The following is a 26,797-nucleotide window of genomic DNA, read 5'->3' on the forward strand; positions in this document are numbered from 1 at the left end:
TCAAGTCTAAATGTTCCCTCATACTCACAAGTGAGATTTGAAGATATCAGAAGGTTATTTCTGATTTAAATATTTATTTTCCATCAAAAATTGAACATGACAGATGTAATGATGAACATATAGGCTAATGAACATAGATTATTTTGTGCAGATGCATTTTAATTTGATGTCCCTGCGTTTCAAACCATGGTAAATCACTGTTAATAATTATTGTTAGGAATCATTAACATGTGCACGTGTGACAGCCTCTGCACATAGGATATAGGCCTATGAAAATATTTATTATATGTAAGATGGATGTTGCAACTTTATTTATTTTTTGATCAAACACGTAGCCCTTCGTGAAGTTTTTCAATTGTGTTGAAAACTGAAAAAAAAGTCATGTAGAATGGAAATACTGTTCATGTAAAAATGTGAACATTTGAAAACACAAGTGTCTCCTTGGTTTTGCGGTCAGTCGTCCGAGTTCTCCTTCATATTTTCTCTCGAGGCAACACTCATTCTCTCTTTCTCTCTCTCTTTTTCTCCGGCGATGTCCCACTGCTGCCGTGCACGGCTGCAGCAGCCCAAACATTACCACGTGTTGTCGTGTTGTGTCTTCCTGTGCCGTGTCAACCTAACCTGGCTGGCTCAGCGTTCAAGCCACTCACTTCTCCGTCGGTCCCTCGCTACCTAAAGGAGGTGTAGAGCCCCCCTCCTAACAGATGATGTGACACAGCTCCCCTATTTAACCGTCTTCTCTGCCGGTGACACTAAAAGTCGTGAACAGCACCGAGCCGCCACGGCACCACGGCCACCGTCTCACCAACAGCTGCAGACACACAACATTTCCTGTCTGTCTCCGACGCCGTCCAGCCTCCTCCTCCCCATCCACTGATACAGGTGAGTGTGATTACTTCTCATACCAGAGATGTTCAAGTCTTTTTTTGCAAGTCCGAGTCAAGTCTCAAGTCTTTGAGGGGTGAGACTTCATCAAGTCTCAAATCTTTGGTCACGAGTCCAAGTCAAGTCTCAAGTCTCTAAAAAATAAAAGTCTCCTGTCTCTTCTGGTTGTAATGACCCTTTATCATCTGCTGCTATCCAGTCTACTAAGGATACTGCACAGCTATATCTAAGAGATTCAAAGCATTTACTGTAGGTTATTATCACTCCTTTATCTATACAGTAGCCTATTGATTAGTTGTTTATTATATGATCACTTTTATGAAGAAAACGCAACCTCGAGTCCCCATCTCTGTCTCTTACAGATGAACATCATCAGTCATTCATTCTCCCAGAAAACTCTCTGGGAAGCTCACAGGGAGACAAAACACTCCCTCACTACACTGATATAGTCGGTTACTGAGTCGTGAATGTTGAGTTTTGTACCATCTTGTACCATCCGGAGGCAGCAGCAGCTTAAACAGAAAAGACGTGCTGCGGGTATGATGGGATGTAGCCTGCAAAGTCTGTCTTAGTGTTGCGTTGAGGCGCTGTTTACTGTCGTTGGAGCAAACCTCTGCATCTACTCTGTGCTCTGCAACTCCAGTGCACTGTCATAAGCCAAGTCCACTCAGTGTGTCTCTGCCTGGGAAGAGTCCTAGACATTCTTGAACTTTAAAACGTTGATGGTCAGGCTCTGTCGCTCATCTCAAACACATACTTGTTGCCGCTCGCACATCCTCGTCTTCCCGCTGCTGTTTCCGTTCTTGGTGTGCGTTGCTTTTGCACTGGCTACACCACTGCTTGCATTGACAGGCTCTGACTTTGTCTCCTTTCCAGTCTTTACGTCTGAAGACCACGATGTCGGCGCTCTCAGCTCTTCCAGAGTTAATTTTCGGTTGCATTTGAACTTTAATTGTGTTGTCGTTGCTGCTCTGCGCATTTTTTCAGTGTCCTTGAACCTCCATCATGTTTAGAAAAACTGAATAATGTGGAAATGAGCTGCAATTCTTCATCACACCACAAGATGGAGCTGATTAATCAGAATGGATGACTTGCCTGTTTTCACCTGTGTGTGTGTGTGTGTGTGTGTGTGTGTGTGTGTGTGTGTGTGTGTGTGTGTGTGTATGTGTGTGTGTGTGTGTGTTTTTTTACAGATGTGTGTGCGGCCTCAGTTCGGGGGCCGAGGTCAAGGCTCAGATCCCCTGCTCCTCTCAGAGCCTCAACACGCTGCAGCTCAACACCAACAGCACCGAGCACCGGGTGAGTCCCTGAACGCAGCACGGCCTCTGGTCCTGATCACAAACACCATCATTATTAATATTACTAATAATATTATTGTTATTATTAATATTATCAGGGCTGCAACTAACGGTTAGTTTTATTATTGATTAATCTGTCCATTATTTAAACAATTAATTGATTAGTTGTTTGGTCAATAAAATGTTAAAAAATGTTGAAAATATACATACAAACAAGAAAATGTCTTGTTTTGTCCACAAACCAAAGAGAAACTCAGTTTATTGTCATAAAGGAACAAAGAAACCAGAAATATTCACATTGAAGAAGCTGGAATCAGAGAATTTTGACTTTTTTTCTCAAGATAGTTGACGAGTATTTTAATAATCGATTATTGTTCGATTAATTGATTAATTGTTGCAGCTCTAAATATTATTATCGATCAGTCTGTTTCATGCTGTTTTGGACTCTGAGCTTAACGTGTGTGTGTGTGTGTGTGTGTGTGTGCAGGTGCTGACGGTCGGAGGCAGCAGCGACCACATCGACGTCTTCACTAACCTGTCCTACAGAGCGTTTTCACTCAGCTTCTGAACACACACACACACACACACACACACACACACTTTGTCATTTATGATAATAAAATATTTTTGTCATTTTGTAACTTGTTGGTCCAAAGTTATTTAAATAGATTTTTCTGTTTGTGTGAAATTGCTTCTACCTGCACACACACCTGTATTAGTACAAGGTCTCAGAATCTGGATATTTTTTCTCCAGACCAGTCCAGACCTCAGCTGCAGTCACAACTTTTTATTTTAACCACAAATGTCTCTGTGTCTCTGTCTCACTTTGGTTTCTGTGATGTAATGCTAAAGCTAAAGTTGGTAAATCATTGATCCATCACCACAGATTGAACTGGTTTGTAAATTCCAGCTGTAAAACTATGGAATTACTTTTGTATCAAATCGATCCAAACAAAACTTCTTCAACGTCAAACAGAAACAAGAGCTTGAGAAAGAATAAAACTTTATTTAACAGAGAAAAAAACTCACTGAAGCAAAAAACTGTCGTCTCAAAAGCAAAATGTATGACAAATGACAAATCTATTGGTTGCTGTAATTGTTTAGATAAATGTGTTTTTGTTACTTCATGTTGAGTAAACAGGGTTTTGCTCTTGCTGTTGTCACCTCTCTCTCCTCTGCTCCCTGAGAGACCAGAGTCACATTAGAGCCAGAAAAAACTACATATAAAACAATATACATCATTGATCATTATACAAAATAAACGGTGTTTACGAACATGGTGCTTACATTAAAGCAGAAGTAAGTGGTCCGGTCGTTTTCGCTAATGCTGCGTTCCAGGTAGGCTTTTGAAATCGTAAATTACAGCTTCAAGTCACAACTTACGACTTTGTAGCGTTTCAGGCAACCCACTCGTGTTTCTCCGACCTGTTTTACCGGTGAAAGTCACTATAACGGCCACTCGTAACTTCTGACCCGTGAACTCGTACCAGATCGAACTGGTACCACTTCACGGTCGGAAAAATACGAGTTTCCTTGAACGCACCATAACAGTCCTCGTCCCTACGTCGCCACATTCACGGCGTTCCTTGGCTGCACACACAGCCCTGCATGCCGTTCTCTCTCCTCATTGGATAAAAACTGTAGGATACGATAAATGTTTTCTCCTGGGCTCAGAGCAGAGCAGAGTGACTGAGAGACCTGTGTTTCAGACCAAACACTCTATGTAAGTGATTGCTGTTGGAAGATACAACTATTTAAGACTTAGATTAACACAAATATATCACTTACTTCTGCTTTAATGTGTTAACTGTCGTCATAGCAACATGATCTGAACCTCCATCATGTTTAGAAACACTGAATAATGTGGAAATGGAAATGAGCTGCAGTTCTTCACCACACCACAAGATGGAGCTGACTGATCAGAATGGATGAAGAAGGAAACAAGAGGAGGAGGAGGAAGAAGAGGAGGAGGGTGAGGAAGAGGACGAAGAGGAGGAGCAGAGAGTGTGTAGAGGATCAGATGAGTCCAGAGACAGTGATGATCTCTGTCAGGTCCAGAACACACAGGGAGGATGGTGGACTGGACTCTGAGAGAGACAGTGGAGCTGCTCTCAGGTCAGATCAGGACTAAAGGCGTGAAGGTTTCCAGCTGAGAAGAGAAGCAGAGGACAGAGGTGATGGATCAGTGATTGTCTATCTCTCTGCTCTGATTGGCTGACTGTTGTCTCTCTCTCTGCTCTGATTGGCTGACTGTTGTCTCTCTCTCTCTGCTCTGATTGGCTGACTGTTGTCTCTCTCTCTGCTCTGATTGGCTGACTGTTGTCTCTCTCTCTGCTCTGATTGGCTGACTGTTGTCTCTCTCTCTCTCTCTCTGCTCTGATTGGCTGACTGTTGTCTCTCTCTCTGCTCTGATTGGCTGACTGTTGTCTCTCTCTCTCTCTCTCTCTGCTCTGATTGGCTGACTGTTGCCTCTCTCCTCTGATTGGCTGACTGTTGTCTCTCTCTCTGCTCTGATTGGCTGACTGTTGTCTCTCTGCTCTGATTGGCTGACTGTTGTCTCTCTCTGCTCTGATTGGCTGACTGTTGTCTCTCTCTCTGCTCTGATTGGCTGACTGTTGTCTCTCTGCTCTGATTGGTTGACTGTTGTCTCTCTCTCTGCTCTGATTGGCTGACTGTTGTCTCTCTCTGCTCTGATTGGCTGACTGTTGTCTCTCTCTGCTCTGATTGGCTGACTGTTGTCTCTCTCTGCTCTGATTGGCTGACTGTTGTCTCTCTCTGCTCTGATTGGCTGACTGTTATCTCTGTTATTGTCTCTCACTGACTTTAGTCCAATAGTGCTGAAAGCAGCACAGACTGACTCCGCCCCCCTACTGACCTCACAGTCTCCAGTCTACAGTCTGGACTCTCCACTAGATCATCCAGATCCTTCAGGTCTGAAGACTCCAGGTTGTTGTATCCATCCAGGTTCAGTTCTCTCAGGTGGGAGGGGTTGGACTTCAGAGCTGAGACCAGAGAAGAACAGCTGATCTTTGACAACCAGCAGTGGAACAATCTGAATAAAGAATAAAAGAAGAAGATTAATTCATTGATGATCAGAAAGAAGAAGTTTTTTCTTCAACAGGTGAATTTCAGTGTCTTTGTCCAAACATGAGTTGTGAGGATCTTGTGCACATTGTTGTGATAGAGATGAAGTGAGTTGATGAGCTGATACTGGACATTTTCTCCAGAGTTTCTAGAAAACATGAGTCGTCTGACTGAGAGAAATACGAGTGTGTGTGAAGGTTGAACTGAAGTGAACAGACATTATTCATGACCACTGAGTGAAATGAGCTGAAACTGAAGAATCATTCTCACACAACAACAACTGCAAATATCAACAACCACTATTTCAAATGTCATTCATCAATTCAATCAAAGTCAATGATTCAAGTTCTGAGTGAAGATCAATCAGGTTCAGTTGTGGATCCAGGAGGACTACAGTCGGAAACTAGCCGTCGGCTAACATTGGCACCTTTACATTTTATTATGTTCATTAATGTGCATTGTCCTCCTTAAATATATAAATAAATAAACAAAGATCTAAGATCTACAACAGTAACAGTCAGTGAACTGACCTCAGAGTCTCCAGTCTACAGTCTGGACTCTCCAGAAAACCACTCAGATCCTTCACTCCTGAATCCTGCAGGTTGTAGTTCTCTCTCAGGTCCAGGTGTCTCAGGTGGGAGGGGTTGGACTTCAGAGCTGAGACCAGAGAAGAACAGCTGATCTCTGACAAACTGCAGTTCTCCAATCTGAATAAAGAATAAAAGAAGAAGATAAATTAATTGATAACTGGTCAGATGTGTCCTGATGAATAACCAGATGTGTCTTTATCAATAATCAGTCCTGTTGGACTAAACACTGACTACAACTCTCTGATTTACAGATCTGATTCTTTTAGACAGATTTATATTTGTACCATTTCATGTCACTAACTTTGTATTTTTCTTCTTCTCTGTTATTATTAATATTATCAATAACTTTATTGATCAACTGGTATCAGGGTTAAATCAATAAACTAACAGCACAGGGGTCAATGACGTGATGAAACCCAGTGTCAAGTGGTGTAACTTTGATTTCTGATAAAAATCTGAATAAACAGGAAAATAAATCTGGACTCAAATGAGGAATTAATACAACTCTGTGTTTCTGGACTCATTTTACATCATTTGTCACAGATTATTTAGAAGAAGAGTTTTTTGTTTTTAGGACATGTCCTGCTCAAGATGCATTAAAATCTAAATATAGAAACACAGAAATAATCTATTTCAATTTAATGTTTTCAGAAGAAAGTATATTTTTATAAGTTCACTTTAATCCACTGTCGGTGGATCAGATACAACAGTCAGTGAACTGACCCCAGAGTCTCCAGTCTACAGTCTGGACTCTCCAGAAAACCACTCAGATCCTTCACTCCTGAATCCTGCAGGTCGTTGATGCTCAGGTCCAGGTGTCTCAGGAGGGAGGGGTTGGACTTCAGAGCTGAGACCAGAGAAGAACAGCTGATCTCTGACAAACTGCAGTCCATCAATCTGAATAAAGAATAAAAGAAGAAGATAAATTCATTGATGATCAGAAAGAAGAGTTTTTTCTTCAACAGGTGAATTTCAGTGTCTTTGTCCAAACATGAGTTGTGAGGATCTTGTGCACATTGTTGTGATAGAGATGAAGTGAGTTGATGAGCTGATACTGGACATTTTCTCCAGAGTTTCTAGAAAACATGAGTCATCTGACTGAGAGAAATACGAGTGTGTGTGAAGGTTGAACTGAAGTGAACAGACATTATTCATGACCACTGAGTGAAATGAGCTGAAACTGAAGAATCATTCTGAAGATCTGAAACCTTCAAAAAGAAAAATCAGCAAAGCACCATTATGTTTTATCTCATACGGTCTCATAATAACAAAAACACTGATTCTCCCATTATGGAAGAGTGTAAACACAGCAACATCTCTATGTGGCTAGAGGACATAACTAACACTCTCCATCTGGAAAGAATAAGACACGTTTTGAAAGACAGACTCCAACATTTTAATAAAACTTGGGAAACCCCTTATACTTTACCTTACAAACGCAAATCCAGCTCAATAATCCGTTTTATTTCTATTCAGTTATTTTATTCTTTAATTGTTCTGATTGGTCACAGTATTTCATGTGTGTGTTCTGTGTGTTCTGTAATCACTGTGTTTGTATCAGGTTCAGTTGTGGATCAAAGATCTAAGATTTACAACAGTAACAGTCAGTGAACTGACCTCAGAGTATCCAGTCTACAGTCTGGACTCTCCAGAAAACCACTCAGATCCTTCACTCCTGAATCCTTCAGGTTGTTTCCACTCAGGTCCAGGTGTCTCAGGTGGGAGGGGTTGGACTTCAAAGCTGAGACCAGAGAAGAACATCTGATCTCTGACAACCTGCAGTTCCACAATCTGAATAAAGAATCAAAGTAGTGAGTTGAGGACAAAGCTCCTTGTTGACAGCGTTCAGTGTCTCATCATCTGTTCAGAGCTGAAGAAGCTTAGAAGTTTAGAAAATCAAAGTCCAACAGCTGAAGCAACAGGAAGCAGGTTAAACAGTGACAGAGAGAAAACAGCTCATTAATATTCATGAGAAGCTGCTGCTGCTTCAACACAGACGCAGTGACTCCGCCTCTTCACCTGTCAGCTCCACCTGTGGCTCCATCCATACAAACTCATGTTGTGCAGCATTTCTCAATTCAATTCAATTCAATTCAATTCAATTCAATTCAATTCAATTCAAATGGCTTTATTGGGATGACATACATTGTATATATTGCCAAAGCAAGCGTTTGGAATTAAAAATAAGAAAACAACATCTTCAGTATAGAAATAAATAGACACTGTATAAATACAAAGAACAAAACAACAAATAACATGTGACTCTGTCACTGAGCTCCTTCTCACTCCAACAGCTGATCTGCACTCATACAGTGTGCGTCATTGTGCACGTGTGCCTAGCGATACATCGTGTTCAAGAAGCTCAGCTGTCACTTTGAGCTGCTTCTGACTCCTGCCCTCAGCCAAGCACTGAGTCAACACTCTGAGCCTGAGCCGCCACACAGCCCCGGCGTCAGGGGGTCAATTAGGGGGGCAGTGCCCCCCCGCCCGTGCCTCCTTGCCCCCCCATTGGCTGTCAGAGGAGCAATGAGTTTTTTTTCCTGCTGAATTTTTTTTGGGGAGCAGTCATAATTTGTTTTGTGTGTCGCATTGTATTCATTCATATTCAGTTAACTGAAATCAGTAAAATTTAAAATACAAACAAATATTTCATTATGATTTAATTCATTATGGCAGATACGTCTCGGCTTGTGTCACGTGACGCGTACGTGCTGCTGCAAGTGACGCGCGGAAGTTTGTTTACATTCACACTGCCGTCTCGGAGCGAGAGGAAACGTGTAGGCTAATTAAAAACTGATATCAATGGATATTAGGAATTCTTTTCCGACCACCGCCACAAACTAAAACTGCCTCTGGTAGGACAGAGCAGCAACCTGAGGCACGAGCGACAACCGTAACAGGTGTGTGAGTGTGCGTGTGCTCGCGTGTGTGTGTGTGTGTGTGTGTGTGCTCGCGTGTGTGTGTGTGTGTGTGTGTGTGTGTGCTTGTGCTGCGTGTGTGTGTGTGCGTGTGCTCGCGTGTGTGTGTGATCGTGCTGCGTGTGTGTGTGCGTGTGCTCGCGTGTGTGTGTGCTCGTGCTGCGTGTGTAGGCCTACATGCTGTAAAAGGCTTTATTCTATAATCATAGAAGGCTGAAAATCTCAGGACATGTCCGCTTCAATTATTCAGCAGTATAAAGCTAAAGCATGTGTGGGTCTTATATTAATATCTGACAGTAGCTCCAGCTATCAACATACAGTAAAGATGAAAATAGGGCAGAAGTGTGGAAGGAGACAGTGAGCTCCATGAAGCAGAGGAACCAGGCCCTTGAAGGCTGGTCCAGGGCGAAAGATTTAAAAACTGAGTTTTGTTTTTGCTCTCCAGCCACAGCTCCCCAGACCAGTTTAATACACTAGCCATTCTTGCCATTACAATGATAGGAACCCCAGTCAGTAGGCTACTGAATCTGTTTGTTTTTTTTTCTATGTTTTTTCATCTGAAGCAATGTTGTCTTTCCCCCCTACAGATGTTACTGGTTCAAATTTGCGGGGTTTGTCCTGCACTGCAGGATCGCGTGATCGCGTGACTTTTCACCACAACTGTTTTCCTCTAGGTGGCAGCACCGTACTAAATACTGCTCAGACGTTTTGGGGACAATGCTGACAGCCTGATAGCCGCGACTAGGAGTGGCGCTGTTCATGATACAGAATACAAGAGGATGAAAGGAGAACTAGCTGCAGACAGTAAATAATATAGTAGCCTAGTTTTTCAATGACAAAATGTAACGACGGCAGCTACAGTAGACTATAGCCCACGTCTCACTCTCTTTTTTCGGTCATCTGTCTCGTCATCTCCAAAATGTGTTTTTAAAATGAGCCAACTACAGTACTGTGCAGTAGTGCCGCAGATTTCTCACTCCGCACCTTGTTTGAGAGTGCAGCTGGATGATTTCTTGTGAATGAACGGGTCTGTGTCACTTTGGGGCTGGGCGATAAAACATAGGATAAATAACTTTCCCTCGATAGAAGACGCGGCCGATACAAAGTGACACCGTCAGCCATGCAGCCGGCCTGGACTTTTTATTTTTAATTATGAAGGATCATCTGCGCAAGGCAAAGATGATAGCATCAACAAAACACGGCGTAACACACGCGGCTGTATGGGACAGGCTTTTATTTAATTCAGAACAAACCGCTTAGCAAAAATGGAAAATATAGTCTATAATAATTAATTGATCTGTTGTTTGGCCACTGTTTGAAAATAACCCGAATTATGAGCAAATAATCTGATCCAGAACAGCAGTCATAATCAGACTTCTTCTAAATAAACCTAAACATTAAATAACTGGGTCAGGTCGGACCATGGGGTTATTTTTTTTTTTAGCCTATGTGCAAAGTACCACATTAACATCTCTATTCATATAACGCCCATCGAAACAGCTGATTTACATGTCGGCCGTTAAGGCAAGGCAAGGCAAGGCAATTTTATTTGTATAGCCCGTTTTTACAAACAGTTTGTCTCAAAGGGCTTTACATGGCATCGTAGCAACATCCTCTGTCCTTAGACCCTCACATCGACTGAGGAAAAACTCCATGGAAACCCTTTTAACAGGGAAAAACAGGAGAAACCTCAGGGTGAGCAACAGAGGAGGGATCCCTCACCCAGGACGGACAGACGTGCAATAGATGTTGTTACAGACAAGAAAACAGTTTACAGTTTGTCACAGAATGTGCGGAATATGGAAATGTTAACACATGGCGATTGGCCATTCACGCGGCTTTGTTCTTGGTTTCGGCCAATCAGCTTATAAGCACATGGCTAATTATCAGCTTTCAACCAATCGCACTGTTTTAATGTGTGTGTGTGAAAGTTATTTTCTTTAGTTCATTTTCGTTTCTTTTGGATTTTTTTTTACAACAATGTATCAATATAATATTGTTTTCGTTTCATTTCGTTATAAAAATCAATCCCTTTTCTTTGAAACAATGAGATTGAGCAGCTAAAACTCAATAAACTCAACCATGGCTTGTCTTATTGTTAATCTGAACGCACATGTATAAAGGGCAGAGTCAAGGCAGCAGATAAATCACAAAACATCAAAGCCATGGTTGAGTTTATTGAGTTTTAGCTGCTCAATCTCATTGTTTCAAAGAAAAGGGATTGATTTTTATAACGAAATGAAACGAAAACAATATTATATTGATACATTGTTGTAAAAAAAAATCCAAAAGAAACGAAAATGAAAAACGGGCTATACAAATAAAATTGCCTTGCCTTGCCTTGCCTTAACGGCCGACATGTAAATCAGCTGTTTCGATGGGCGTTATATGAATAGAGATGTTAATGTGGTACTTTGCACATAGGCTAAAAAAAAAAATAACCCCATGGTCCGACCTGACCCAGTTATTTAATGTTTAGGTTTATTTAGAAGAAGTCTGATTATGACTGCTGTTCTGGATCAGATTATTTGCTCATAATTCGGGTTATTTTCAAACAGTGGCCAAACAACAGATCAATTAATTATTATAGACTATATTTTCCATTTTTGCTAAGCGGTTTGTTCTGAATTAAATAAAAGCCTGTCCCATACAGCCGCGTGTGTTACGCCGTGTTTTGTTGATGCTATCATCTTTGCCTTGCGCAGATGATCCTTCATAATTAAAAATAAAAAGTCCAGGCCGGCTGCATGGCTGACGGTGTCACTTTGTATCGGCCGCGTCTTCTATCGAGGGAAAGTTATTTATCCTATGTTTTATCGCCCAGCCCCAAAGTGACACAGACCCGTTCATTCACAAGAAATCATCCAGCTGCACTCTCAAACAAGGTGCGGAGTGAGAAATCTGCGGCACTACTGCACAGTACTGTAGTTGGCTCATTTTAAAAACACATTTTGGAGATGACGAGACAGATGACCGAAAAAAGAGAGTGAGACGTGGGCTATAGTCTACTGTAGCTGCCGTCGTTACATTTTGTCATTGAAAAACTAGGCTACTATATTATTTACTGTCTGCAGCTAGTTCTCCTTTCATCCTCTTGTATTCTGTATCATGAACAGCGCCACTCCTAATCGCGGCGATATGTGATACATAATCATCAAGTCATAAAGCAAGACAGGCTTTATCATATTACAATAGTTTATGTGATTTAGGCAGTGTATACAGTAGTTAGTTCTAGTTTAATAGCCTAGAGTTTAAGCTGTGGATTACTGCACAGATCACTGAGTCATCCGCCTGTCGTCCTCCGTTCTCACAGATGCCACCTGGCGGTTGTTTTGGCACATTGAGGCTTTTCATTAAAACCTCTTGTCTCGCCAAAGAAAAAAAATGCATGAGTCTTGTGCCGTCTCGCGTGGACCACGCGTGAAGTCCGCAAATTTGAACCAGTAACATCTGTATTTCTCCTCAGAGTGCACCAGAATGTCTCATTTATGTGTTATTTATTTATTTATTTTCTGGGGGACTGCCCCCAGACCCCCCTATTGCAAGTGGTGTGTGTGTGTGTGTGTGTGTGTGTGTGTACTTGTGAAGGGGGGACGACGACACTCTATTAGATATTACAATATTTTTTAAAAGTGTGCCCCCCTGAAAAGATGTAATGCCCCCCCTTTGATTTGGTTCTGCAGCCGGGGCTGCCGCCACATGAAGCAACAACCTTCAGCCCATCTTGGTGAGCCTCCAAACAAACCAGCTGAGGCTCTGCAGCTGCTTCATGTCAGCAGCAACAAGACCAACACTAGCAGCTCTGCTCTCACCTGTCTCACCTTGATTCTCAGCATTCACACTCATTGACAGGAAGTGGCTGCAGTGTGTGCCGTGCTCTTCACTTCCTGCTTCACACTCCAGCCTCTCCCAGCCAGTTGAGCTACCAGGGAGCAGACTTTAGCTGCCAACAGCTCCCTACAGCCAGCCTCCACTGGAGCGCAGCTTTCCAGCCTCTTCTGCCTCTGCTGCCAGCTCTGTGGATCTCAGCTGCTTCCTCTCATGCTTCCTCCCATGGTTCTGTCAGCTCCACAACATCCACCAGCTGCTGTGTTTCTGACCACAACTCAACATCTGCTCTCAGATCAGTGCTGCACGTTGCTTCAACAACAAGTGTCTGAGTTGAAAACAACAGTTGTAGAAGCTGAGCTCGTTCTCTGCTGCTCTGAATCACAAACACTACGACTGCTCTCACCTTCTTCTCTCTGGACTCATCTCAACTGTTTTCTCTCTTCAGCTTCTTGAGAAAAATCCTCACACACAAATCCTGACATGTATGAACCAATGAGAAGCTGAAGCTTCAAACAACTACAACAGCTCCAGTCAGTGAACTCACCTCAGAGTCTCCAGTCTACAGTTTGGACTCTCCAGTCCAGCACACAGAAGCTTGAATGATGAATCATCCAGCTTGTTGTTCCAGGTCAGGTCCAGGTGTCTCAGGTGGGAGGGGCTGGACTTCAGAGCTGAGGCAACAACTTCACAGTGAAGCTCTGAGAGGTGACAACCAACAAGTCTGTGATCAGAGAAAAAACAAAATGTGTGAGAGTAAAATCAGACAATTTGTACGAAACACACACAAGTCAAGTCAAGTCAATCTTCTCTCTTTGTGTTGGACATGAAACAATAATCCTCATCAGGGCTGGGCTGGAAAACCCATTCAGATTCAGATCCACCTCCTCTTGAATCCTCCAACATCCATTCATCAAAGCCCAGATGGATGTTTAATCCAGGCTCCTGCGGCCGACACAGGTAGATAGGGCTGGGCGATAAAACGATCTCGATACGGGGTCGCGATACATTTTTGATCGATTTTGATAATAAGCTATGGTCCTATTCCTCGATATCACATGGAAGTAGAAAGCGCGACAGCAACCGGTCACACTTCCGCCTCCTGTCGTGAGCATGCAGAGTTTGTTTGAGCTGCAGCAGCTGCAGCTACAGCTAAAGGGAGGAAGGATAAGATAGATAGATAGATAGATAGATAGATAGATAGATAGATAGATAGATAGATAGATAGATAGATAGATAGATAGATAGATAGATAGAAAGAAAGTGGAGGAAACACGGAGCTGCTCGTGACGTTTATTCTGTGGTAACGTCTCATGTTTGCGAATGTTCCGCGGATGTCCGCGCGTACTCGAGGCGGACTCAATGTGGACCGTCAAAGCAGGCGTCCGCCGGTCCCTTCTGCGCAAAGCTCAATTTTTATGACCGGGCGGACTCAAACTGTTTCAAATGTGACAGTACGCTCGACTGTGAAAGTGCAAACCGCAAATTATTGAAATTATCAGTCATCAGTCATGGGACCGGGCCGAACACGACCGGACACACCGGGTTCGAAAACATTTCTGACTCGGATCAGACCATGGGCTTCTTCTTTCTTTCTTTTTTTTTTGCGGGGATAAAAAGATGAATCGCAAGAGAGTACTAGTAGTGAGTGAGTAACCAAGCGCGCTGTCCGTTGTCTCGGTGCTGAAATATGAATGAATGACAGAACGTGTCACTGCTCGTGAGAGTGACAGAGAGAGAAAGAGACAGGGAGAGAGACAGTCAGGGATGGCGCTGCGTGAGAAGATTTGCATTTACACGCCGCCACACTGCCGACAACAGGAGAACTGGCTATGCCCGCGCGCATGTTCATAATCCAGAATAACATCAATGAATTACAGTAATGATGTAAAAGCCAAGATGACAGTACCACCAATTGATAATATTATTTTCTTTTATTTAATTTTTACCAGAATTCACCACGGCCCTTTTTTGGCCACGGGCCCTAATGCACCGGCATTACTTGCATTAATAGTACTTTTGCCACTGACTGTTCATGTTCAATAGAAAGTGCATTAATGGAACTGCTTTGGCTCCATTCATTATGTCAACATTCATGGTTTTAATAATGCGACAATTTATGAGTGTCTCATTCATGTCCAAGTCAAACTGGAGTTGGGACTGAAATCTAAAACACAATCTTGATGTTGAATCAGGAATCAAAGTGAATCAGAGATCAGATGGATTCAGGTGATCAGTGATCAATACCCAGCCCTGACCCTCATCACTCTGTCAGACCTGCACATTGTTCATGTCCATCTTTGTTTGACTTTAATCTTCAGCTTGAAGCTCAAACTGAAACATCTGCATGTTTAAAACTCACAGTGTTAAAACATCTGGAGAAAAAACACAACTGACCTAGCCTAGAAATCTAGACGCACACTAGCGGCAGCAAACATATTTGCTCAGCAGGCCAGTTCCAGTCTAGAAACGAGCCATAGGAACTTTTTGAGTCTCGAACACCGTTTGTGTTCACCAATCACAGCGCTCTATCTGTTTAGAGAGTCGTTGGGCGGCTTAACGCAATGACAACATACATTTTAATAGGCCTATTTCACGAGATTCGGAAGTGACGTCACACAGGGTAAATCAACATCCGGTCCGGTCAGCTGCGGCTAGAGCGATTGACAGAGTGGCGACACTTTTCATTCAAACAAACTAATATGACACGCCACAAAAGATTTCATCAGTGAGACTAACATTAATCTCCTAAAAAAACTATAACCAGTGAGCGGTAAACCTCTAAAAACCTGTGGATAAAGTTACCTGGATGTAGCTACGAGCATCTGCCTACTAGCCCCCGGTCGCTGCCTGCTAGCCCCCGGTCGCTGCTCCCTTTGCATTTCTCCCAAAACAAGCACATTTCCTAACAGGCAACATCTGGATAAACTGACAACAGGCTGCGGATTTAACGGCGATGTTCTCGCATTAAAGAATATTAAAACTTTTAGCAGCTTTACTGCTATCACTGTCAGTTGCTGCTGAACGGCGATAGCGATGCTAATTTGTTAGCCCGTCGTTAGCATTAAGCTAGCGGACGTTATGCTTAGTTAGCATTAAGCTAACGGACTTTATGCTTAGTAGTGGTACTGGCTGTGTGTGGTTTGAGGGTTGTTTCAAATAATGTGGGTTTGAGTGAACATCTTTGATGATTAAATACATATTGCTGCTTAATATGTTTTATGTATGGCATTATTACAGTAGGCTAATGATTAGCCGCTAATCTTCCATTTGGACGGTGACAAATAAAACCTTGAAGCAAGAAGATTTTGTTGGAGAACTGACATTGATATACAGTAGTTCAGTAACGGTTGTAAACCAGTGTACGGTTTAGTTTTAATATTTTGCCGTTCAAAAGCAAGCTAAACAAAGTCTTTTCCATCATCTCTTCGTATAGCCTACCCTGCTAGAAAAACCAGCATGGAAATGATGCTGGTTTATGCTGTTTGTTTGGTTTTTAGCAGTAGCCAAAACCCACTTCTTTCTCGGGTCTTTCTTTCGGAAACTCATGGAAATGCAAGTATGGCTGTTTTTGTCTAGAATTTGTACACTGAGGTGCAGCAGAAGCTTTTATTTTTGGATTCAGCCATTGCGCTTCCGCGACCGGAAGTAGTTTTACCCTGTAACGGAAACCGGAAGTACCTAAACCCGGAAGTCGTGAAATAGGCCTATTGGCTTGTCAGGCTAACGTCATCCTGCTCTTTGCTCTGATTGGTCGTAGCGCTACCCTATTGGTGCAGAGGCAGTTTCAAAGACAGCCTTCATCCCGCCCCCTGGACTGAGCCGAGGTCTACCGGTCGTTGACACACTAGACATGTTCATGAGATAGTCTGGATGGTCAGGCTACAACTGACCTGAAACTAGAGAAACTGTGGCCCGGTCCACATGAATATGCGGCTTCACCGAATACTATCTTTTTTTTAATCGTTTTGAAAAAAATCTCAGTAAACACGGCATCATTTCCAGAAATATCTGCGTCGACACGGATCCACTGAAAATGACCCAAAACGTAGTACATACTCCAGGTGTGTGTGGAGCTGTAGCGCTGCCACACACAAACACTTAAGACAGAGTGTGGCAAGGTGAAGAGGGCCCGGGCGGGGATTGAACCCACACCTCCCGGGTAAGAGTCATGCACGCTTGCCAGTCACCCAAAGGGACATCCCCTTGGCCAAGTAGCCAGGGCACATGATCAATTGGAGGCATAGTGACAGGAACCTCAACTGTCACACAGAGAAGAAGACGGAAAGTCCCTGTTGAAATTCAATAGAAGAAGAAGTCCCCCGCTGTATTCAAACTCAAACATGGGATTAAATGTTGACAGGGAGTCGTGTCAGAGTAAATATGATGATCAGTGATGATTAAACAGACGTGATTCAGACGCAGCGTCTGAGCGACCTGACGGTGGTCGGCCGTTGTGTGTCTCAGGTTACAGGTAGAGCGGCGGGGGGCATGACATCATCGTTTCAGAAAAAATCTGTATTGGCCATCCAGACGAAAACGCTGGGGCGGCGTTTTCACATTTTTCCACTCTGGGACCCGTTTTTACCCCCCGAAAACGCCGTATCCGTGTGGACGCAACGCCGATCCGATAAAGTATTTATCCGGATTCGAAAAAAACGGATTTGTGTGGACAGGGCCTGTGTGTGTGTAGAACTAATTGATGGTGTTATTGATCATGTCTGGACTCACTCAGCCTTCCTGCAGTTCCTCACAGCTGGGATCAGTCTCTGTCGTCCCGCAGCTGATGTCTTGTACTTGTTCAGGTTCACCTCGTCCAGAACCTGCTCTGACATCTGCAGCATGTAGGCCAGAGCTGAACACTGGATCTCAGAGAGGTACTTCTCTGATCTGTTCTCTGACTCCAGGAACTGTTGGATCTCCTGATGAACTGACTGGTCCTTCATCTCCGTCAGACAGTGGAAGATGTTGATGCTTCTGTCAGGAGAGATGTCATCAGTCTCCATCCTCTTCAGGTTGTTGATGGTTCTCTGGATGGTTTCTGGACTGTTGTCTGTCTGACCCAGCAGACCTCCTAACAGCCTCTGGTTGGACTCCAGAGAGAGGCCATGAAGGAAGCGAACAAACAGGTCCAGGTGACCGTTTCTACTGCTGAGGGATTTCTGCATGGCTCTCTGCAGGAAGTCATCCAGGGTTAAATCATCATGTTGTTTTCCCAGGAAGTTCTCCAGGATCTCTATGTTCCTGTTGGTGGAACAGTGGAACATGTAGACTGCAGCCAGAAACTCCTGAACACTCAGATGAACAAAGCAGTAGACTGTTTTCTGGAAGATCACACTCTCTCTTTTGAAGATCTCAGTACAGAGTCCTGAGTTCACCAAGGCCTCTGTGACATCCAGACCACACTGCTCCAGGTCTTCTTGGTAGAACATGATGTTTCCTTCCTCCAGCTGTTCAAACGCCAGCCTCCCCAGCTTCAGAAGAACTTCCCTGTCGGCCTCCGTCAGCTCCTGTGGACTCGTCTCATGTCCTTCACCGTACTTGTTCTTCTTCCTCTTTGTCTGGACCAGCAGGAAGTGTGAGAACAGGTCCGTCGTGGTCTTGGGCAGCTCTCCTCTCTGGTCTGTGGTCAACATGTGCTCCAGAACTGTAGCACTGATCCAGCAGAAGACTGGGACTTGACACATGATTTGGAGGGTCCTGGACGTCTTGATGTGTGAGATGATTCTTCTGGACAGATCTTCATCACTGGACCTCCTCCTGAAGTACTCCTCCATCTGGGCGTCAGTGAAGCCTCGGACCTCTGTTACCCTGTCAACACATGTAGGAGGGATCTGATTGGCTGCTGCAGGTCTGGAGGTGATCCAGACCAGAGCCGAGGGAAGCAGATTCCCCTGGATGAGGTTTGTCAGCAGCACGTTGACTGATGACGTCTGTGTGACATCAGACACAACCTCCCTGTTGTTGAAGTCCAGTGACAGTCGGCTTTCATCCAGGCCGTCAAAGATGAAGAGAAGTTTACAGACAGCCAGCTGCTCTGCTGTCACCTTCTGTAATGTTGGATGGAAAACATGGAGCAGCCTGAGAAGACTCAACCGCTGATCTCTGATCAGGTTCAGCTCCCTGAACGAAAGCAGAACCAGCAGACTGACATCTTGGTTCTCCAAGCCCTCGGCCCAGTCCAGAGTGAACTTCTGCACCGAGAAGGTTTTTCCAACGCCAGCGACGCCGTTGGTCAGAACCACTCTGATGGGTCTCTGTTGGACAGGTGAGACCATAGAGACGTCCTCTCTCTGTTGGACAGGTGAGACCGTAGAGACGTCCTCTCTCTGTTGGACAGGTGAGACCGTAGAGACGTCCTCTCTCTGTTGGACAGGTGAGACCGTAGAGACGTCCTCTCTCTGTTGGTCAGGTGAGACCGTAGAGACGTCCTCTCTCTGTTGGACAGGTGAGACCGTAGAGACGTCCTCTCTCTGTTGGACAGGTGAGACCGTAGAGACGTCCTCTCTCTGTTGGACAGGTGAGACCGCAGAGACGTCCTCTCTCTGTTGGACAGGTGAGACCGTAGAGACGTCCTCTCTCCGTTGGACAGGTGAGACCGCAGAGACGTCCTCTCTCTGTTGGACAGGTGAGACCGTAGAGACGTCCTCTCTCCGTTGGACAGGTGAGACCGCAGAGACGTCCTCTCTCCGTTGGACAGGTGAGACTGTAGAGACGTCCTCTATCTGTTGGACAGGTGAGACCGCAGAGACGTCCTCTCTCTGTTGGACAGGTGAGACTGTAGAGACGTCCTCTATCTGTTGGACAGGTGAGACCGCAGAGACGTCCTCTCTCCGTTGGACAGGTGAGACTGTAGAGACGTCCTCTATCTGTTGGACAGGTGAGACTGTAGAGACGTCCTCTATCTGTTGGACAGGTGAGACCGTAGAGACGTCCTCTCTCTGTTGGACAGGTGAGACCGCAGAGACGTCGTCTCTCTGTTGGACAGGTGAGACCGTAGAGACGTCCTCTCTCTGTTGGACAGGTGAGACCGTAGAGACGTCCTCTATCTGTTGGACAGGTGAGACCGCAGAGACGTCCTCTCTCTGGTGGACAGGTGAGACCGTAGAGACGTCCTCTCTCTGTTGGACAGGTAAGTCTTTAAAGATGTCGTTGCACTTGATTGGAGTGTCATGGAGGGTCTTCTTCTTGGACGTTGTCTCCAGCTGTCTCACCTCATGTTGGGTATTAACCTCTTCACTCTGTCCCTCTGTGATGTAGAGCTCAGTGTAGATCCTGTTGAGGAGGGTTCCACTTCCTGTTTGACTTCCTGTTCCCTCAGTTCCTTCAGTCACTCGTTCACATCTGCTCCTCAGACTGATCTTATGTTGATCTAAAACCTCCTGCAGACCACGATCTGCTGAGAGAGAAGAGACAGAGTCAGACTGAAGACAGAGAGTCTGACAATCTGATCAGATTATTTTCATCAGCTACAGAAAAACTACAGACAACAAAGAGAAGGTTTGAATCATCATCTTAAATGTCAGTGCTGTGTGATGGAACAATGACTCTGGAGAAAACAACAGGTCCTGGTTTCACTAATGACCACATCAGCAGACAGATGTTCAGTCTCACTTTGTCCACAGCTGCTCTGATTGGCTGTCTGCAGCTCACCTCTGGTTCTGGGTCTTTGTCCATGATCCTTCAGGACGTCAGAGACACCACTCCTCTTCCTCCTGTCAAGACATTTCTGGATCAACAACATGTCACAGTCTCAGCTCCACATCTCTGATCTGTCTGATGGATCTGGTTCCTGGTTTCTCTCTGACTCCGGCTTCAACCTTCACTGACTCCATTTACTGCATTTAGTCCCTTCACTGAAGAATCGTGTTTCCTGACTCATTAGCAGGGTGCGATTTGTGAAAAAAACAGAGGGGGGGATACTTTGCGCGGGGGGGGGGGGGGGGCTATAGGAACACCCCCCCCCCCCCCCCCCCCCCCCCCCCCGCACCGTACCTCCGCACCTGACAACTACCGTTCTCCTAGTGCAGTGGTTCTCAACCAGGGGACCCCTAGTGGTCCGTGGTGTAATTGCAAGGGGTCCGTGAAAATATCCGCCGGACCTTCCAATCCAGCCCACGCGTTTTAATAGTTTGCGTACTGTTTTTCTCCGTCTGTGTGCGCCTGTAAGTCAATGCGCTGGGACACGAAAACACGCTCAAAGTGTTTGTGTGTGCCTGTGAGCCCCAGCACTGGGATAAGGAAACACCCAGGTACCGCCGGCTGGACTCGCAGGGTTTTCCCTGTCTGCAAAGGCCGTGGGTGATTTTGGCCGCCGCCTTGGTTCAACTGTGTGCATCATGCATGAGGGGCCATTGAGATGAAACGTCTTTTGCGCGCGCTCAAACCCATTCAACGTAGACGCGCGTCATGCACGCTCCCAACTCAAAAGCCGTAGCGGTGCGCGGTTGTTTTTCTGTGCACGCCCACGGCGCACAGCTGCACGCACGGACCTGCTTCTCCCCCGGTGTTGTGTCCCGCTGCCTTCGGCCTGTGTCTCTCCTACTGTTTCCCACTGAGCTCTGCCTCGTTTGAAAGGCGAAGGAAGCCCGTGTGGAAAGACGTCGCCTGTTACGTGACCTGGAATTACTGAATTGTTTGTTGTTGTTGCAACTTTCAAGTTGAAAAAAAGAGGAGAGACGTTGCCTCCGAGATGTACAATGTGTGTTATAGAAGAGAAACACATGTCAGGACCAATGACTTGTATCATCACAACAGACCTGATGGTCAGCAAAATGATGATGATAAATGATGATAGGCTATGTCAAGATTTTTCATTTTATATCATACAAAACACCAAAGATGTGTATAATTGAAAATGATGTGCACAAGTACTGTAAAATAAAAATATAAAATATAAACAACCAAATTATTATGGAAAAAGGTTAATTCAGTTTCAATCAGGCCTATTTGAATGTCCCTCAAGGTGTCTGCAGCCACTGCATAAGTATGATTTTTTGTTCTGGAAGTTACAACTGAAAGCTTATATTTGCCTCAACGAGTAAATAAATGCTATAATGCAATTTAAAATGCATTTCCCCCCCCTGTTTCTATCAAATTGCAAATGGGGGGGGGGGTCCTCAGGGTCGATCAAAAATATGCAGGGTCCCGGACCCCAAAAAGGTTGAGAACCACTGTCCTAGTGGACTGGTCTGGCTCCAAGTTTGAGCAAATATGTCAGATAAACGTGGGATTCTTGTCAGAAGGATGACCGCTGGAGTCACAAACTGCTGTAAATCCGTGCATTTATTTACAGTGAACAAACAAACAAACAAAAGTGTCTCTTAGAATGCTCAAGTCCCACTTCACACCCACAATGTGCTGTCTGTGGCGTGAGTCACTCGCTCTCTCGAGCTTGCTGTTGGCCGGAGCATTATATACCCTATGCCCCTCCCCAGACCAACCAAATCCCAATTAACCCACAAATTACTATTCTGCTTCACCAGACTACATCTGCAAAGGCCCCACAATAGACCCACACGACAATATACATCATTCAATACATTCTCCAATCAAACATTCTTCCAACAATCATAAACCACCAAAATAAGCAGTTAATTAAAGGTCAAGGCAAAAACCCCCTACCACTCAGGGAATAGTGGTATCAACCTGCCCAACAGGTAGCTGCCACTACCATATAAGGCAGCCCACTTCCGTTGCTCTGATTAGCCCCTAGGAAGAGAGAAGGAGAGGACCACAAGCAACCACCGGTAACATAACTGAATAAACCTGGACTAATACCGAAACTCTGTGTGTGTGGTACATTTCTTTTATGTTATTGTAGGGGAGGTGTATGAGGTTTAAATGAATGTCCAGTGTGGTGCGTGCACTCACCACACAAACAGAGGGGAAACATTTGCTAATCTATGAACCAGAGCTTCACCGTGTGCCCCCTTTATACAGTGACGAGGCCTTTGTCACAAAATAAATTTTAAAGAAGCCTGTAGTTGTAGTTGTGTTCATAGAGACGTAACAGGTGTGGCACGACAAGCTGTTATCAGCTGTGGTCATTGAATAGACTATAGGTCATTTCAATTTGCGCATTTGTGTTTTTTTTCTTTTTATTTTGTTTTATAACATTTATATGCGCATCGAGAGTGAGTGAGTGAGCGAGCGAGAGAGAGAAACAGCGGGTGCACCAGATATAGCCAACCGACAAAAACTGAAATGAGACGGTTAAAGAGAAGAAAAACACAGACTATACAATATATGTCCAAGAGACTTTGTCCCGAGGAAGGATCTGATGGTGACTCAGGTTTAGTGATAAGGAAACTGTCACTGCAGCTGCGCATCTGTCAGCAGCTGCTCCAAACAGACACGTCACTAACTTTATTTTGAAGGGACAGATTTGATGTTGATTTTGTTAACAGAGACTTTGTTGCACCCAAACATTAAGCATATATAGAACAGACCCGGCTTGAGACCGGCTTTTATTTGCTCAAACCTGGAGACAGACCCGACCCAGTGCAACCGGCATCTCGAGTTGCCTTTTTTTTTTTTTAGAATTTACAGTAGCCTGGGTTACATATGACGGTCTGGGAGACGCTGTGCGCTACTGTAGGGGGGATGAGAAGGCTCACGGTTCAAATGATCTAGACTTGATCTAAAGTAGGGACTATTACTCTGTCTGACCAGAGGGGGGGACAACACGTATCCCCACCGGGGATAATAATAAATGACCAGAGGGGGGGACATCGAAAACAGAGGGGGGGGAAATCCCCACCATCCCCCCCGGCAAATCGCACCCTGCTCAATAGACATCATCTCTGTGAACAAATCCAGATGCTGCTGCTCAGACAGTGTCTACAGTGAAGCTATGACATGTGAAACTCATCATTCAGGCTGTAAAATGATCCTGCAAACTGCTGTAAACTCTGTTAGAAACCAGCTCATCAACGTTCACCAAACCACCTGGAATCAGCCACGTCTTTAAAGCTCATGTTGATCAGCTGCAGGAAGAACATGGAGGAGGAACAAGTCCAGATGTTCTTTCATCAGATCAGTTCACAAGAAACATGAAGAGACCTGAGCAGTTAGTATGAAGACACTGATCAACCACAAGAACCAGTTCCTGTTGACTCACAGCCACTATGAGCTGCAGGACCTCAACACACTCAACACTGGTAAAGAGGCTGGAGCAGGTCTCTTACTGGGAGTCTGAAGGTCCAGGTCCAGGTTCAGGTCCAAGACTGAAGTTTAGAGGTTGAAATGTGGATCCGTCACTCTTCACAGACCAGCAGGAGGGTCCAGGTCCAGGTCCAGGTCCAGGTCCAAGACTGAAGTCTGGAACCAGTCCTTTGGACCGGTCACTCCTCAGAGACGGACAGATGGGTCCTGGAGACTCTGGTCCGTCCTCCTCTTCCTCCACATTAACACTCATCTTCAGGACTTCAGTCAGTCTGAGAGGGAAACCAGAAACACTGACTGAGCTGAACACACACACACACACACACATTAACAGAATACACAGTGTAATGAACTCCTTCTGGTCGTAATATTCAGTTCGTCACAACTGGCTGAGACAACAGGGTTTAGCTGTCCTCCTGCTGTCCCCCCTTTAGTCTCAGTGTCTCTGTGTGGACACAAGTTCACTCTGACTCTTCTTCCCTCCACACTTCACAGGGACTGAGACTCAATGACTTTAACGGTGAAGAATAATAATAATAAAGTTGTTTAACACTCACCTAACGCAGCTTCTCTCTCACTCCTTCATGCCGTCTAAAAATGGCGTCTGAACTAAATACTTTTGGCCCAATTCCAACCCGACCCCTCCTGGACTCACTCACTTGGAGCAGAGCCAGTCTAATATTAGAAATTCTCTGCTTAGAGGTGCGTTCACGGGAAGTATGTGAGTGTGTGAGGGCTGTTCCACTGTCAGATCAGTGAGTCAGTGAATGAGCCCTTACTGCCCCCTTACCTTAAGTCAGCACCGATGCTGACTTTGGGTAAAGTCAAATACAGGGGATGCCGTCAGAATGCGAGTGTTAAAAAAATAAAAAATAAAAAAAGTAAATTAACACATGTAGTCAGAGAGAGCTCCGCCGGTCTCCTATTGTTAATGGACAGGAGCAAAACAAACAAGTTTACTGTCAGTATTAAAGTGTGCAACTTGTGATAATTGATGATAATTTGATCAGATCTGATCCAGGAACATTTTGTTTGGAGTCCGTCCCCCTCACACACCTTGTGCGTATTCTACGTAAGTAGTAGAGTAAACAACATTTTGTTGTCAAGGTAACGTGTCGTGAGAGTGGGTAAGTGCTGTTCCATTCATGTTTACAGCATCTGGGCCCTCACACACTCTCACACTCTGTCACTTAGAGCTGACGTCACTTAAAGGGCTATGCTACGGAGTTGTTGGATTGGATTGCTCTGAGCAGCTCACGGCTCTGCTCCGCCGTTCTAAAAACAGCTTGCACCGACAATTAAAGGTAATGAACCTACTGCTATGACTATAGGGATTATGGCAACGGGCCAGTTTGACAAAATGTTGAACTATCCCTTTAAGTCAGTGAGGGTTCAGGGCTTGAGTCTTTATAGCCAAACCCTGATTAACCCCTTGATGGCCAAAATACCAATAAAAATAATGTAAGCCCCGATTTAGTTACTACAAATAGTCATCACAGCTTCTTTATTATTGTGAAGACAAACAACACGAAACACATGTGGTGTTAAAGGACAATTCCAGGCGAATTCAACTCGTCCTATCATTTTAGGTCTAAAAGAAGGAATCTGAAGATTTTCAGTTTAATCGCTCCTGTTTAGCGGTAGTTTGCGTCTGTCCCTGCGTCGCCACGGCAGCAATGAATGGGAGTGGATGTAAGTTCCGCTGTTTAGGCTGTTTACATCCCTCAAAGCCGCAATTTTTTTCCACAGACAGCGTCAGCGTCAGCCGACATGTTTGTAAAACTAGATCTAATTCAAAGTCTCCCGGAGTCTCGCGCGAGCCCGAAGTTGACGCTCGGTGTATTCAGGCGCAGTGGGAGCTCCCGTTTGTGTCATAAACACAGGAATATCAACTCTTTACTTGCTTGAAGTGTTTATTTTTTCCACGGACAGCGTCAGGTGGCGACTCGAACATGCGCCGAAAGGTTTTTTTTACTTGAAGCAAGTAAAGAGTTGATATTCCTGTGTTTATGACACAAACGGTAGCTTTTCCCACTGTGCCCGAATGCACCGCGCACGGCAACTGGGTCTCGCGCGAGAATCTGGGAGACTTTGAATTAGATCTAGTTTTACAAACATGTCGGCTTGTTGAAGTAAATAAACTTCTCGGTGCATGTTTGAGTAGCCGTCTGACGCTGTCTGTGGAAAAAAATTGTGGCTTTGAGGGCTGGAAACAGCCTAAACAGCGGAACTTACATCCACTCCCATTCATTGCTGCCGTGGCGACGCGGGGACAGACGCAACTACCGCTAAACAGGAGCGATTAAACTGAAAATCTTCAGATTCCTTCTTTTAGACCTAAAATGATATGAAAATACACCCCCGAGTTGAATTCGCCTGGAATTGTCCTTTAACAAGAATAAAAGACAAACAAAACAAAAACATACAAGAAAATACAGAATAGCAGGTGCAACGAACATGGAACGTTAAGACAAGATCACGATGAATCACGCAACAGTAATAACATCAGTAGTAGAGAAAAAGAAAAATACATCAATAACAATAATGATAAATAATGGTAATAAAAAAATAGGCCTACATAATAATAAAAGGGTAATATTGATAAACATAGTGAGTAATAGAAGTAATAGAGTGATGAGAGGTTTCATGTGTGAGAAGCAAGGGGGCAGTTGTGGGTCTGAGAAGTGAAGCTCACTTCCGCGTTCAAAAAACTGCAATCCCCCCGGCTTCCTCTGGGGGCTGGTGTCAGAAGGGAGCATTCCCCATAGACCCCCATGTTAAAATCGCCGATTTTACATCCTCAATAAACATGTTAAAAGCCTGGTGTCAGAACGTTTTTTTTCTCAATCGATAGTTTCTACCCCCGCACACACTCTGAGGGGGGTGAATTTTTTTTTAACTCTACCGTTTTACTGTTATTAGGTTAAAACTCTGGCCAATTAGGGCGCGAAAACGTTGAGTGACAGGTCCGAGCAGCTCCGTGGACAGCTGCTTCGAGGCCAGTGGGCGGGTTCTCGGCCGGCCAATC

The 26,797-nt window shown here is 44.6% G+C and overlaps 1 protein-coding gene across 1 annotated transcript in view; it reads right to left on the minus strand.

Annotated features, from left to right (window-relative positions):
* LOC310989771 (NLR family CARD domain-containing protein 3-like) overlaps positions 1-26,797 on the minus strand; it is a gene marked incomplete at both ends in the record, with an annotated part of 65,370 nt that overhangs the window by 17,264 nt on the left and 21,309 nt on the right. Inside the window, one exon of the mRNA XM_083976919.1 lies at positions 7,475-7,648. Within this exon, the coding sequence (XP_083833045.1) occupies positions 7,475-7,648 (174 nt within the window). The remainder of the gene's footprint in view (positions 1-7,474; positions 7,649-26,797) is intronic.

Source organism: Trachurus trachurus (genome assembly GCF_905171665.1).
Source record: "Trachurus trachurus genome assembly, chromosome: 8".
Taxonomy (NCBI): domain Eukaryota; kingdom Metazoa; phylum Chordata; class Actinopteri; order Carangiformes; family Carangidae; genus Trachurus; species Trachurus trachurus.